The sequence below is a fragment of the Camelus bactrianus genome, chromosome 30 (genome assembly GCF_048773025.1).
Source record: "Camelus bactrianus isolate YW-2024 breed Bactrian camel chromosome 30, ASM4877302v1, whole genome shotgun sequence".
NCBI classification, from domain to species: Eukaryota; Metazoa; Chordata; class Mammalia; order Artiodactyla; family Camelidae; genus Camelus; species Camelus bactrianus.
In genome coordinates, this window is record NC_133568.1 from 17,755,659 (window position 1) to 17,768,876 (window position 13,218).

At 46.2% G+C, this 13,218-nt stretch overlaps 1 protein-coding gene across 1 annotated transcript in view; it reads left to right on the top strand.

Moving 5' to 3' along the window:
• LOC105073995 (O-acyltransferase like protein) overlaps positions 1 to 13,218 on the top strand; it is a gene marked incomplete at its 5' end in the record, with an annotated part of 63,338 nt that overhangs the window by 24,201 nt on the left and 25,919 nt on the right. Inside the window, 4 exons of the mRNA XM_074355264.1 lie at positions 2,187 to 2,328; positions 3,631 to 3,857; positions 7,838 to 8,017; positions 8,820 to 8,922. Coding sequence (XP_074211365.1) covers positions 2,187 to 2,328; positions 3,631 to 3,857; positions 7,838 to 8,017; positions 8,820 to 8,922 — 652 coding nt within the window. The remainder of the gene's footprint in view (positions 1 to 2,186; positions 2,329 to 3,630; positions 3,858 to 7,837; positions 8,018 to 8,819; positions 8,923 to 13,218) is intronic.

Sequence of the window (13,218 nt, forward strand, 5' to 3'; positions counted from 1 at the left end):
GAAGGAAACGTAATCTGAGAGCCCAGGGATATATTGTATCATTTTATTCCTAATTCTGTTGTCTTGTGGTTTTTGTTGCATGGAGGGTCCTACATTAAAGTTAAAAAAAAAAGTTGGTTTTTTTTTCAATAGTGTAGCTAAACCACAAAGCTTTTACATCTTGCTTTTGGATTTCCCCGTGACCTCCCATGTGTGCTGTGCAGTTAAAGGTGACGAGGAAGGTTGTGGCTGCTGTGGCCTCTCAGGATGTCCACAGAAGGTCACCACAGGGAGGAGCTGGGTTTTGCTTTGCAGGTGGAGGAAGCTGATTTTCTCAGTTCATCCAGGGCCATCAGGCTGAGGGCCTGATTCACACCAGCCAGAGACTCTGGAGTGGGTCACTGTAAAAAACAGCAACAACAAAAACCAACCCAGTTGATTCTTTTAAAATTAGACTAGAACCTCCAAGGGGAACAGACATGTCGGTAGGTCAGTGCACTTCTTTTTCACTGGAGGAGTTTATTAGGGAAATTCAAATATTGCCAAGAAGTAGCCCGGGGAGCATCAATTCAGAGCAAATGGAATTGGATGAGAATTCTGCTGCCGTGTCCCCTGAGGGACCCACTGATGGAGCCCCCTCACTTTTGGCCAGGGCTGAGGACACCTGGACAATGCCTGCTCCTTATCTCCACCCTTAACAGGTGACAATGAAGACTCACAACGAATCACACATTATTCATCTTTGGACAATTCAGAAACCCTCTGGTCACAACCATGGGAACAGTGGGCGCTGGAGGTGGAAGGGATGTCCAACCCACCCTTCCTCATTACATAGAAGAGAGAATGAGACCCAGAGAAGTTAAGTGATTTGCCCAGGGTCACACAGCAAGTGGCCCAAACCCAAACCTCCAGAATGCGAGATGAGGTAGCCTGAGGGATTAAAAAGACTGCCTTCTTCAAGTTTACACAGTCCTGGGGTGACTTCTGGCCCTGCCAGTCAGCAGCAACCATAATAAAGATAGCCAGTGCTTACTGAGCCTTTACTCAATGCCAGGCATTTTTTTCCCTTTAGATGGAGGTACTGGGGATTGAACCCAAGACCTTGTACATGCTAAGCACGCCCTCGACCACTGAGCTATACCCTCCCCCACAAGGTTAGACACTTTCTAAGTACTTCAGAGTTCTTGCTACATTTAATTTTCACAGCAACCCTATGGGGTAGGTACTATTATCTCCATTTTCCCAATGGGGAAACTGAGGCACGGAGCGATTAGACAAGCTCACCCATGGTCAGATAGTAAGGCGTCCCAAACTGCAGACCCTGTTTTCTTAACCTCTGTGCTCAAGTTCCTTACTTTATCCGAGGAGGATTTTCCTTGCCCGTAAAATAAGGTAAACAATAGCTCCTTACGGGATTGCTGACTCATTAGAAATAATGACCAAGATGTGTCCGACAGCGAGTGGGCACTTAATGTAACATTTTTTGTTGTTATAACTGGTGTTGCTATTTGATCGCACCATGCTGTGTCCCCTGTCCTTTGCTGAGATTTGGAAGTCCCCTGGGCCGGCGGTTGTCAAGGCGTGCACCTGGATTAGCAGCAGGATCTCCTGGGAGTCTGTTAGAAGTGTAAATTCTCAGACCTCACCCCAGTCGGACTGGATCAGAAGCTTGCTGTGAGGGGAGGCAGGCCCTCCATGTAACTCTGAGGCATGCTAAAGTTTGAGACTACTGCCCCCTAGTCTTACTACTAATATCTTCTCAAACTATTTCTCGTGGTGACTACTTAGCTGCATCCCAGGTTGGTGTGTCTTAGCTTCAGTCTCAGCACCTTTTCCCAGCCTGTGGCCTCCATCATATTTTTCCATCTCATATTGCATTTCTCTCTCTGGTGGGGACCTGCTCACGGAAAGACTGGAGCTGGTGGTAGGACTGTCATTCCCAGGGCCGTGTGCTGGGAAAGGGCGCAGAGTCTGGGCAGACAGGATTCAGGAGACCTGTGGCCCACCTCCAGCAGGGCTAAGCCTGGTTCTGTGAGTTTCAGCATCTTTATGCTCTATTTTCCCCATCCTTAAATCGGGTGTATTAAAAGCCAGCTGCCCTTTTTAACATCAAAGCTTAATTTCGCAATAATAGACGGCAAAATGTCAAGTATTTACTGCCAAGTAAAGTGTTACTAATGCAATTTTGTTTTTTTGTCTCTTGGTAGATATTTTAAGATTCAGAAATGCTTCATTTTTGGCTCCTTCTCTCCCTCTCTTTACAATAAATTCTTCCTCCTCGTCTGTTGGGGGTGTGGCCAGATGTGCTGCTGGATTATTCCTCCTAGACACGTTTGCTGCTGTGTGTCTGTGAGTATGGGCATCTCAGGGACCTTTCTGGGATGTATATGCTGGGCTGTCTCACCAGCTTCCACTCACCAGCTACACTTAGCCATTTCATTTTCATTCATTGAATGATGTCTGGCCAGTGCTGTTTGTATGGGGGGAAATCACCATTTACCTTAAACAAGAAAATCTGCTAGTGTTCTAGAGAAAGTCTGGCTACACTCAAATGTGGTGGGTTTTCAAGATCACTGAGAAACACACCCTGTCCCCAAATATTCCTGTTCCTATCATGCGACCAGCGAAGACGGATTTCTTTTATTTGAGGCTTTGCTTCTCCCCCAAATATATCAGCAATCTTACTAAGGTGCTTGCACCGCCCCCAGCAGGAGATGCCCGTGTCTGTTCTGTCAGCCTGTCACCAGCATCCAAAGCTCCCTTTGTAAAAACTAGTGCCAATTTGACAGATAATAAATTGGTTTAATTTACATATTGAAAAATTGGTAATGAGGGTTTTTCTTTCTAAGTTTATCTGCTATTCATACCTTTCACTCCCTTTTCCATGTCTGTGTTAGTTGGGTTCTTACTGATTTTTTTTTTGGTGGGGGGAGGTAATTAGGTTTATTTATTTTAATTTTATTTATTTATTTATTTTTAATGGAAGTACTGGGGATTGAGCCCAGGATCTCATCCATGCTAAGCACACACTCTACCACTGACCTATACCCTCCCCCCCCCAGTTCTTATTGATTTTTAAAGTTCCTTCTGTCCAGGAAAGATATGAATCCTTAGTCATATGAGCTGCAAATATCTTCCTCAGTATTTTGGCTGCTTTTTGGTTGTTATGATTTTTTCTTTCACAATTGTAACGAGTTTAGTGAAATCTGCTACCCTTTGTCTTTGTAATTTCTTTCATTTTTTTCTTAGAAAGCTACTCCTTAGTTTACTGTGCAGCAATTATACCACAATAAAGGTGTTTTTTAAAAAAAGCTACTCTTAACAAGGACCTACTGTATAGCAGGGAACTATATTCAATTTCTTATAATAATATATAATGGAAAGAATCTGAAAAGAAAAATATATACATATGTGTATGTATAACTGAATCACTTTGCTGTACATCTGAAACTAACATTGTAAATCAACTACACGTCAATAAAAATTAAAGAAAAAAATAAGCTACTCCTAACTCTTAAAGCCATTAACATTTGCCTCTATTTTAATAGGGGGCTGGAGTGGTTTTATTTTTCCCTAGGATGTCTTCTCTGCATCTTACTGTGGTGCTGGTGTGAGGTCAGGCTTGGTCACACATATGTCTTGTCCCTGCAGGTTCCTCACCTTGCTGGGCCTCGCCCTTCCTCTGGCTGGAACTGTCTATGTGGCAGCCACCGGGTGGGGGTCAGACCGCAGGGCATCCCCCGTATCCGAGGCACATCCGGCCACTTATGGGAGTCTGCCTTTGAGAGAGACGGTGGGGAGTGAGCAAGAGAACAGAATCCGACGGACGGGTTGCCTGGCTCATCTCTCACCGTCAGGAACCCCGAGCAGAGGGAAAAGTAAGCATCTCTACAAACCAAAACCGCTCCTGAGCGGTGACTTAGATGACCACAGCGTCAGAAAAGAATCCCTGCGGTGCTGGACTCTAGTGGTGCCTGACAGCGTCTAAACGCCGGCTGGAGGTTGGGTCTCTGCTCCTCATAACTGAGTCTTTGTTTACCATCAGTGTGTTAAGGCGAGGTCACTGAAAATGCTGCTTTCTTTCCTGGGCACAATTATGCAGTGTGTTTTTGTGCAACTCAAAGACTAGGTCAGAACAGTGATTGGGTTTCACTCTCGTAATCCCCTAAGGGTCAATTTCATGAGCACAACGTCTATTTTCAGCGTCACAGCTACACAGATGACTCACAGAGCCTTCCTGGCATCACCGAGGTAACTGACTTCCACGTAAACTGAAGCCAGGGGAGTATGTGTGCAACACAGGGGATTAAAAGACGGCAGAGGGTACCTGAGGCAGAAATAGATAACCCCGCACAGCCTGGTGAGGCTGGGCAGTGAGAAGTCACACCGGATTGTGTTTTAGTTAAAAATCAAGAGTATTACCTTCATTTCCACCTGCTCATATGCAAGACAAAGCAAACACATGGACACATTCTGAAATAAGAATAACCTCGTCATGCAAATACTTTTAGAAGACGTGGAATAATTTTTAGCAGAGCCCCTTAAATCCACACAGTTGTCCTTCCTTTACTTCAAAGAGAGGGATAAATATAAAATCGAATTTCAATGCATGGACCAGAAGAGTATGAATCTGTGACCAAGCAGCTTCAGGGAACACAGCCAATGCAGAGGCACGGTGGTGACTTCACCAAACCCTGTTTGGATCTTCAGGCAAAAACGAAACAGCAGTAACACCAACAAGAAACCCCCACAAAGAGAAATATGGGAAAAAGCGTGTTTGTAGAGAGATGATGATGTAAGAGCTGAGAAGGCTTAGAGGTTCCAGTGCAAACTCCTTCCCAAATCAGAAGCCCTGGGAACCCATCGTGTCAGGAATGTTCATGTCAGACTTCTGCACAGCATCCATCCTGCTGCCCTATAATTTCTACTCTGGGGTGTCAGAAAATAAACCTACTTACTCTCTTGTTTCTTTATAGCCCCATCAGATACTGAGGACAGTTTTGATGGCCTCCCCCAAGTTGCAGAAACTCTCAGTTATTTCTTACGTGAGATGGTTTAAGAAGTCTCTCTGCTCCCTGGCCGCCATGTGGAAGGTTCCATGGTGGGCACGGCAGACAGGGCACATGCTTGGCTGTCCCCTGGGTTTCTAACTCTGCCCTTGGTCACGTTGTTTGACCTCTAGGAACCTGTTTCCACATGTGTAGAATGGGGACATATAATGAGATTTGTTGAAGAAATTCAATGAGATAATGTGCCCTCATCTCCTCCTAATTGCTGTGTTCTCAGTTAAACCAGGAGAGGGAGGAAAGGGCAGGGGCTTTAACTGGTCAAGACCTTTCACTGCACTGACCTTGCTGAGATCACCTGGGTTCCAGGGACCTGCCCTGTGCTCCTGTCAGATGGAGGGTGAGCCTACAGTCACCATAATTCACCACTGCTTATCACTGGGTGGCAGGCTAACTCCCAGAGCCCTACATTTTAAGGCCAGATCACAGGATTTAAAGCAGACACACCTGGCATGGTGCCAGGAATCAGTCATTAAAATGATAGATTCTTCACCCGAAGTAAGACTCTCTGATCAGGACACTAAGGTTACGTTAACTTTTTCAGCAGCTACATTTAACTGTGGTCTCAAAATGGGGGGACTCTATGTTCCATTGCTGTAGCATTAAAAAAAAATCGAATACCATCAGAGTAAAATATCACATTCCTGAATGTTTGGAAATAAAATCGAGATGGAGAAACCCCCAGGTTTAGCACTTTTTTTCTCTCCACTCTCACACTCATCAGTGAGTCAGATCAACACAAGACCACTGTGCCTTCGAGCAGTTTAGAGCCAAATTTGGATTCCTTGTTCCTTATCCTCCAAACAATCATTGCATTTGCCTAGAGTGGATTCCTGTTACATGAGCCTGTTCCTTACAATTTAGATGAGAAAAATATGAGTGAATATTTGAGGATGACTTCATGAAGTAAATAGCTATGGATTTCTGCCCTCTGGAAGTCGGGGCTCTTCCTCTGTCGTCTGTTGCTTAAAGTGGGCTCCTAGTCATAATCATTGAAAAAAATCCAGAAATTCAAAGCATGGTCACATTTATGGTTCTCAAACTTTGGCGAGCATCAGAATCACCCAGAAGGCTTGTCACAACACAGATTCCCAGGCCCTGCCCCCGAAGACTGACTCAAGAGGTCTGAGGCAAAGCCTTTCTTTCTGCATTTCTAACAAGTCCCAGGTGATGCTGAAGCTGCTGGTCCGGGGACCCCACTTTGAGAACCACTGACCACGTGCACGGTTTCATCTGATCCTCCCTGTGTTTCTGTGGCTTATGACACTTTCCAGTTACAAATGAGTGAAATGGGACTCAGAGAGGCTGTCTTCTCTACAGACCAGTTATTTGCAGACAATTTTATAGCTACTGCTGGTGAAGTTCACCCACAAGCAGAATTTAGACGGAAAATATAATAATGACAGCAAAATGTATTCAGTGCTTGCTTGCCAAGTGAGGCATCGGGCCAGATAGTTGACAAGTCTTGTTCTTGAATCCTCACAACAGCCCTGCCAAAAAGTGTGCTCAGTTTAAAAGCGAGGAAAAAGGTTCAGAGAGGTTAAGGAATTGGTGGAACTGGGCAGAACCCAAGTCCTGTGATGTTCCTTTGCGACATGTGGCTTCTCATGTAACCCAGGGAGCCAGACACGAGGTGTAGGACACTGCTGATTGTGCTGTGACAATGCCAATTCCCAGTGAGTTAAAATTCCTCTAAATGGAAGGGTGAGCTTTGTGCTGTCAGGCAGGCACATTTGAGAGTGACGCCGATGGAAAAACTCCTATTTACGGCTGGAACCTCAAAATGCTAGTTATTTACATTTTTCCATTTAAGAAGCTGATTTAGATTCTCAGAGCTTGGTTACAAGCCCAATCTCGATTTTAAGTTTCAATTCTGCAAGGACTTCCTGTGCGCACAGTGTCTGAAGCACCCAGCTACACCCAGGAAGGAAAAGGAGTCTATCGGAGCCGACTTGAGTTTTGGAGGCTCCCATTCCACAATTCCAGACACTTAATTGGCCCTCAGGGTGAAGCAAGTTAAATTTTTTTTTTAAATTAAGGGGAATAAGTTAAGGAGAAGGGATTAACCTTTCTTAAAGCAATAGGGCTTAAAAAAGAAGTAGGAGAGGCAACACTCTCATTTGTTTTTCATGATAATCCCATGTTTATAAAATCTACTTTGATTCCCATTTTGCAGATGTGGAAGCTTAGGCACAGAGAAGTTAATTCACTTTCCGGAGGTCACAGAGCTAACACACAAGAGTCAGATTCAGAGCCAGGAATGTCCAACTAACTGTAAGGCCTGCACCCTTAGCTGCTGTGCCACTGCCCTTCTGTTTTCATGCCTCTGCCTTGACAGGTAGGGATGCTGTTGGCAAGAGTTTCATTCTTGGGAGGGCACCAGGGATGCCCTTTCAAGTGAACTGCTGGCTTGATGGAGCAGGTGGTTTCTTAATGATGTCTCAGTCTCCCTTCCCCCAACCCTTTGTAAAGCAGGACTGGGGTCAGGTGTTGGCTTCCCCGAGGCCTGAGCTTGGGGAGCGTATTCTGTATGACATGGTGTGAGCATCAACCTCAGGTCAAGACTGTTCGGGAAAGTCAAGGTTCCTAGCGGAGGGAGACCATGTCTAAAGGTCCACGGATAGATCAAGAGGGGACCATGGAGAAGTGAGTTGAGCAGTCCGGGGTCACAGGGAGGGAGCATCTGGGTGACAGCCATGATCACTGGTTTGCATGTTTTGGCTCGTTTGTGGGGCAGCGCAGGGAGTGGTCTGGCTTTCAGAGTGGACAGTAACACCTTCGCTCCTGCCCAGGGTTCCTAGGAGCCATCGACTGTGCTCTGAGATGCTTTTCTTGGCAGAAGAACATGCCGGCCATCTGGACCACAAAGACGCCAGGGAGCACGTGCTCTGCCCTGAATGGCCTCCGCGTTCTGAGCCTCCTCTGGATCATTTCGGGGCACACCAGCCAGATGACCGCGTGGCTGTCTTTGGGTGAGGAAAACCAGTGAATCTTTACAAGCAGTCGAGGAAGAAAGAAGCTTTAGCTTTGTGGGGTGGGGGGTCTTGTTGGACCATAGGACAGGAGCCTGCAGCCTTCCCACGAGTGGCCATTCCTTTTGCTTTAGAGACAGAGCCATGGCCTCCCATAACTGAGTGTTCCAGGCCAATGTCCAGTGGTTCCTTCACCTCCTCTAGGATGTGAATCAGGCACCTGGTTACCCAGGGAACAGTGACAGCTGAGTATTGTATTTTCCTCATCCAAAGAGCTGGGTTCCCTCTTGCCATGATTAATGAATCCAGAAACTTTTTTTCTCTCCAGGAAAAATGGGCAGGCATAAATACATAAACACTGCGCTCTAGTATTAAATCATTGTTTTTCAACCTTCTTTCTGTTACAACACTCCTGAGGCACTCCCAACAACAGAGTGGTGCTCTCCAAGTGGGAACCAAACTCATAGTTCAGAATTGAGGGGAAGGGGCTAGCCCAGGGTCATCTGAAGAGCATCCTAGGAGACCTGAACCATGATGAACAGGCGATGCTGCTGTAGCCCCTGGGGGGCAGTGGGCCCTGTCAGGGTACAAAGGGGCTCAAAGCCCTGGTTACGATTAGCTACCTCTGTCCCCATTGATATTCCCCGTCCAAGTTCTCCTCTTGAGTGAATTACAGAGATGGGTAAAAGGTTTTGCAATACAACTGAAAGCTAAAGGTGTTCCTTTGGCTTTTTCTGAAGGGATAAATCCCACGATTCCCTCTTATTAAATAAAAATACACTGCTTTTTATATTTGTTGCAGATAACGTCCTTGAATGGAAAACCAGAGTGCTTACAAACCCACTGTACCTTTACTCGCGGAGTGGCCCGTTCTATCTCGGGGTTGACACGTTTCTCCTGATCAGGTGATGTGGTGTTTTCTCTGCTGTTGTGCTCGCGGCTGTTTTTTGGGAATGTGTGGGTGTGGGTGTGTTGCCTTTCTCACTTTAGTGAGAAAAACTGAACGGCCACATTGACTCACCTTGGCCCTTGCTTCTGTGCATCTCTGGATAGTACTGCTGTCACAGCACCTCTTTTGTATCTTCAGTTTATTAAATGTTTCAGGATGGCTCTCTAAAATGGGCCTTTTACGAAAGGTGATTTTATTTTTTGGCGGGAGAGGTAATTAGGTTTATTTATTTAATTATTTTTTTAATGGAGGTACTGGGAATTGAACCCAGGACCTCACGCATGCTAAGCATACACTCTACCACTTGAGCTATACCCTCTCCTGCAAAAGGTGATTTTATTTATCAAAATTGTTTATTTCAGTGGTTCCCAAATTCTGGCCTGTGGTCTGTTACAAATTCATGATAAAATTGCCAGTTCTCACTACAGTGAAATGTGAAAAAAAAAATAAGAAAATGGTGTGATGTTACATAAAGCAATGCTTATTTAAATTAATTACTAAGAGATATATCTTCTTAATTGTTTGATAAACATCAGGCACTGTGTTAAGTCTTTGCAGCATTACCTCATTCAGTCCTCCTAATGTTCCTATACACAAGGACAATGGTTAAAGTCCCTTTTTTTGTTGTTGTTGAGGTGAAATTCACATAACATAAAAATAACCACTTAAAGTGAACAATTCAGTGGCATCTAGCACGTTCACAATGCTGTACACCCACCACTTCTATCTAGTTCCCAAACATCTTCATCATCCCCAAAGGAAACCTCACACGCATTAAGCAGTTAATCTCCAGCCCTGCCACCTCCAATTCTTAGGCACCTGCTTTCTGTATCCGTGGGGTTACCTGTTCTAGACACTTCCTATACATGGATCACATAATAGGTAGCCTTTACGCCTGGCTTCTTTCACTGCTCATGGTGTTTTTGAGGTTCGTCTGTGTTGTAGCGCGTGCCAGTACTTCATTCCTTTTGATGGCCAAGTAGTAGTCCTTGTATGGCTAGACCACAACATCTCCATTTTAAAGATGAGGAAATGGAGATGGAGGGAGAGAGTCCTGGTGGACCCGTCATCTAAACCCAGGCAATCTGACTCCAGAGCCCATGCTGTGGCCACTGTGCTGGCCTGCCTCTGCCTCTTTTGGGTAAAGTGTCCTTTCCTTCATCGGGAGATGGTGATGGTAGATGCCAGCTGTTTTTATCCAATGCTGAGCACTCATCCATCCAACTATGCTCTATTGACCACCTATTTGCCAGATATTGTTGTAGGTCCTGAGGCTACATCAGTGGGTAAAACAGACAAGGGCTTCTCACGGTGTGTCCGTGTGTGTGTGTGTGTGTGTGTGTGTGTGTGTGTGAGCATGCACATGTAATTGGCAATAAACAAACAAGAAACAACCTGATAGTAATAAACATCAGGAAAGAAACAGAACAGGGAGTTGTAGCTGTTTTGGTCGTTGAAGCCTTGTCTGATGAGGGGCTATTTGATGTGAAACCAAATGGCAAGAAAGAGCCAGCCGTAGGAAAATCAGGACAAGAAAGTTTCGGGCAGATAAAGCAACTAATATCGAAGTCTAAGGCAAGAGAGAGTGAGCCTTGTTAAAGGAGCTGAAGGAAGGCTGATGCCTAGTGGCGGAGCAGGAGAAGGTGAAGACAGGAGAGACAGGCAGGGCTGGACCATGTAGGACCTTATAGCAACACTAAGGAGTTTGGATGTGAGCCTTGGTGAACTGGGGAGTCGGACTGTTTTGATTTGGAAAGTAATATGATCTGACATTTTAAAAACGATCTCTCTGGCTCCTGTGCTAATAATAGATCTAAGAAGGGCAGGTACAGAAGCAGGGATGTCGATCAGGTGACCTTTCCTGTATCTCAGATGAGAAATGATAAGACATGGACCACAGTGGTGATGGCTTGAATAGAGAGCCAAGGTCATGTTCAAGAGACGTCAGAGGTAGAACCGTTAGGACCTGTTAATGGATTGGATGTGACGTGTGAGAGAAAGAGAGGCATTGAAGATGATTTCTAGGTTTTGGCTTTGCTAACTGAGTAGGTGGTGATGGCATTTAGTGAGGTGGAGAAGATTGGAGAAGCAGGGTTTGGAGGGGAAAATCAAGCTTTCTCCTTTGGACAAGCTAAGATAAAGAGACCTTTTAGACATCCACAAGGAGATGTTAAGGAAGTGGCTGGCCAGGTGAGTCTGGAGCTCAGTGGAAATGATGAGGCTGGAGATAGAAATCTTGGAGTCCTTGGGATCCAGGCAGCATTTTAAAGCCACGGCGCTGAGTCAGATCACGCAGGGAAGAGCGTGGAAGGACAGATCAGGGCTGACTCCTAGGACCTCTGGTGTCCCAACCAGTAGAAGCTGGGAAGAAGGGAGGAGCCCCATGGGAGTCTGAGAAGAGTGACCCGTGAAATGCAAGGATAAGTAAGACACCCCTGGGACCAGGAAGCCAAGAGAAGAAAACAGCTCAGGAAGGAAGGGTGTGGTCAACGGGGCTGCTGCTGGGGAGCTGAATATGTAAAGAAATGACCTTTGCATTTGGCAGCCGCTGGTGACCTTGTCCAGAGCTCATCCGTGGAGGGTGGACAGGGAAGGGAGAGGATGGGAGGGGGTGGGGAGCCTGACTGGGGAGCAGAGCTAGCCGGCTAATGGGGGTCAGAGAGACATCATTAAAGAGAGGAGATACAAGAACATATCTACCTAGGATGTTGGGAATGAATGAAAAGGAGGGACAGACTGATGCGTGCTGGAGAGACTGGTGTTGACCAAACAACAGAGCAATCTTCTGATGGTGCCTCATTAAAACATTTTTTTTTACAACTCCTTGAAATTCCAAAGTGTGTGAACCACTGGGTTAGGAGAGAACTAGCTCCCAAACAGGGATGGCCAACCACATCCACTTCCTGCAACACTTACTTCCCTGATGCCCTGGTGGCTTCCTCTCTCTCTTCCTTCAGGTTTTTATCCAAATGTCACCTTCGCTGCATGCCTTCCTTGTCTTGCTTACTTATTCAGTGGAGGTCCTGGGGATGGAACCCAGGACCTCATGCATGCTAAGCACATGCTGTACCCCTGAGCTCTACAACCCCCAAGTGTCCTCTATTTAAAATGGACCCACCAGCATCTCTACTTCATGTTTCCTGATTTATTATTTTTTTCTGTATCTGTCATACTATAGTTGTCACTTTATTTATATGTTTATTGTCTGCCTTTCTCCACTGGAATATAAGGCAGGATTTTTTCCTGTTTGGGGTACTGCTGTCACTAAAGCTGGGCGTATAGGACTGCTCAAGAAGTAGTTGTTGAAATGACTTTGTAATTGCTTTATGACTGGGGCGTGGTGATGCAGAGGGTGATGCAGAGAAAGTAGGGTACAGAATGAGCTGGGACCTGTTCACTAGGGTGGCAGCTCATGCTAGGAGGTGGCCAAGGTGACAACAGAGAGTAGCCCAGATAAGCAAGGGTCAGAGTCCACTGTCTGCAGCGAACAAGGCCATGATATGGGAACCACTGGGCACCACGTCCCAAGAGGGTGTAGCTGGGTCCAACCAGGCAGTTAGAATCCAAGTTCAGGGTGGGAGGCCCTGGAGGAGGGGGAGGTCCGCCCAGGGGACAGCAGTTCAAAGACCAGAACTCTGTTCCTTGCAAAGAGACTAGTAGAACAAGGCAGAAAAGATGCCCTATGCTGGCTGGGACTGATTGGCAGAGCTCCCAGCTTGGGGAGGGAGGCTGGCAAGGACAGATCAGGATGGCTGGAACCACAGCAAATCTCAAGCTGGAGAATTGCCACGAGAAAGGAAGAATGAAGGGCACAAAAGGCCACTGGTCATCCTGGGGCCATCTGTGGAAACCAGAAACAACAGAGAAACCACTGGGTCAGCCCTGAGACATTCAAAACACAGACCAAGGCTACTGAGATTCCAGATGCCCAAGAAAACAATGAATAAGCACCCCCTTTATGATAAAGATGACGTACCTGGTACTCGGCTGGGTCTGGGGACCTGGGGAGCGCTGTGCTTTTATCAGGGTTTCTCAGAATATGGTCTCAATGCAGTGCACCAGTATTGTCTAGAAGCTTGGGAGAAATGCAGGTTCTCGGGCCCCACCCCAGACCCACTGTGTCAAACACTCTGGCTGTAACAAGCTTTCCAGGTGCTACTGCGGCCCTTTAAGGCCGGGAACCAGCATGTGAGCCCAGGTGTGAACAGCTGAGGACGGCAGAGAATAGAAGCCAGCAGATGCTGACATGGTG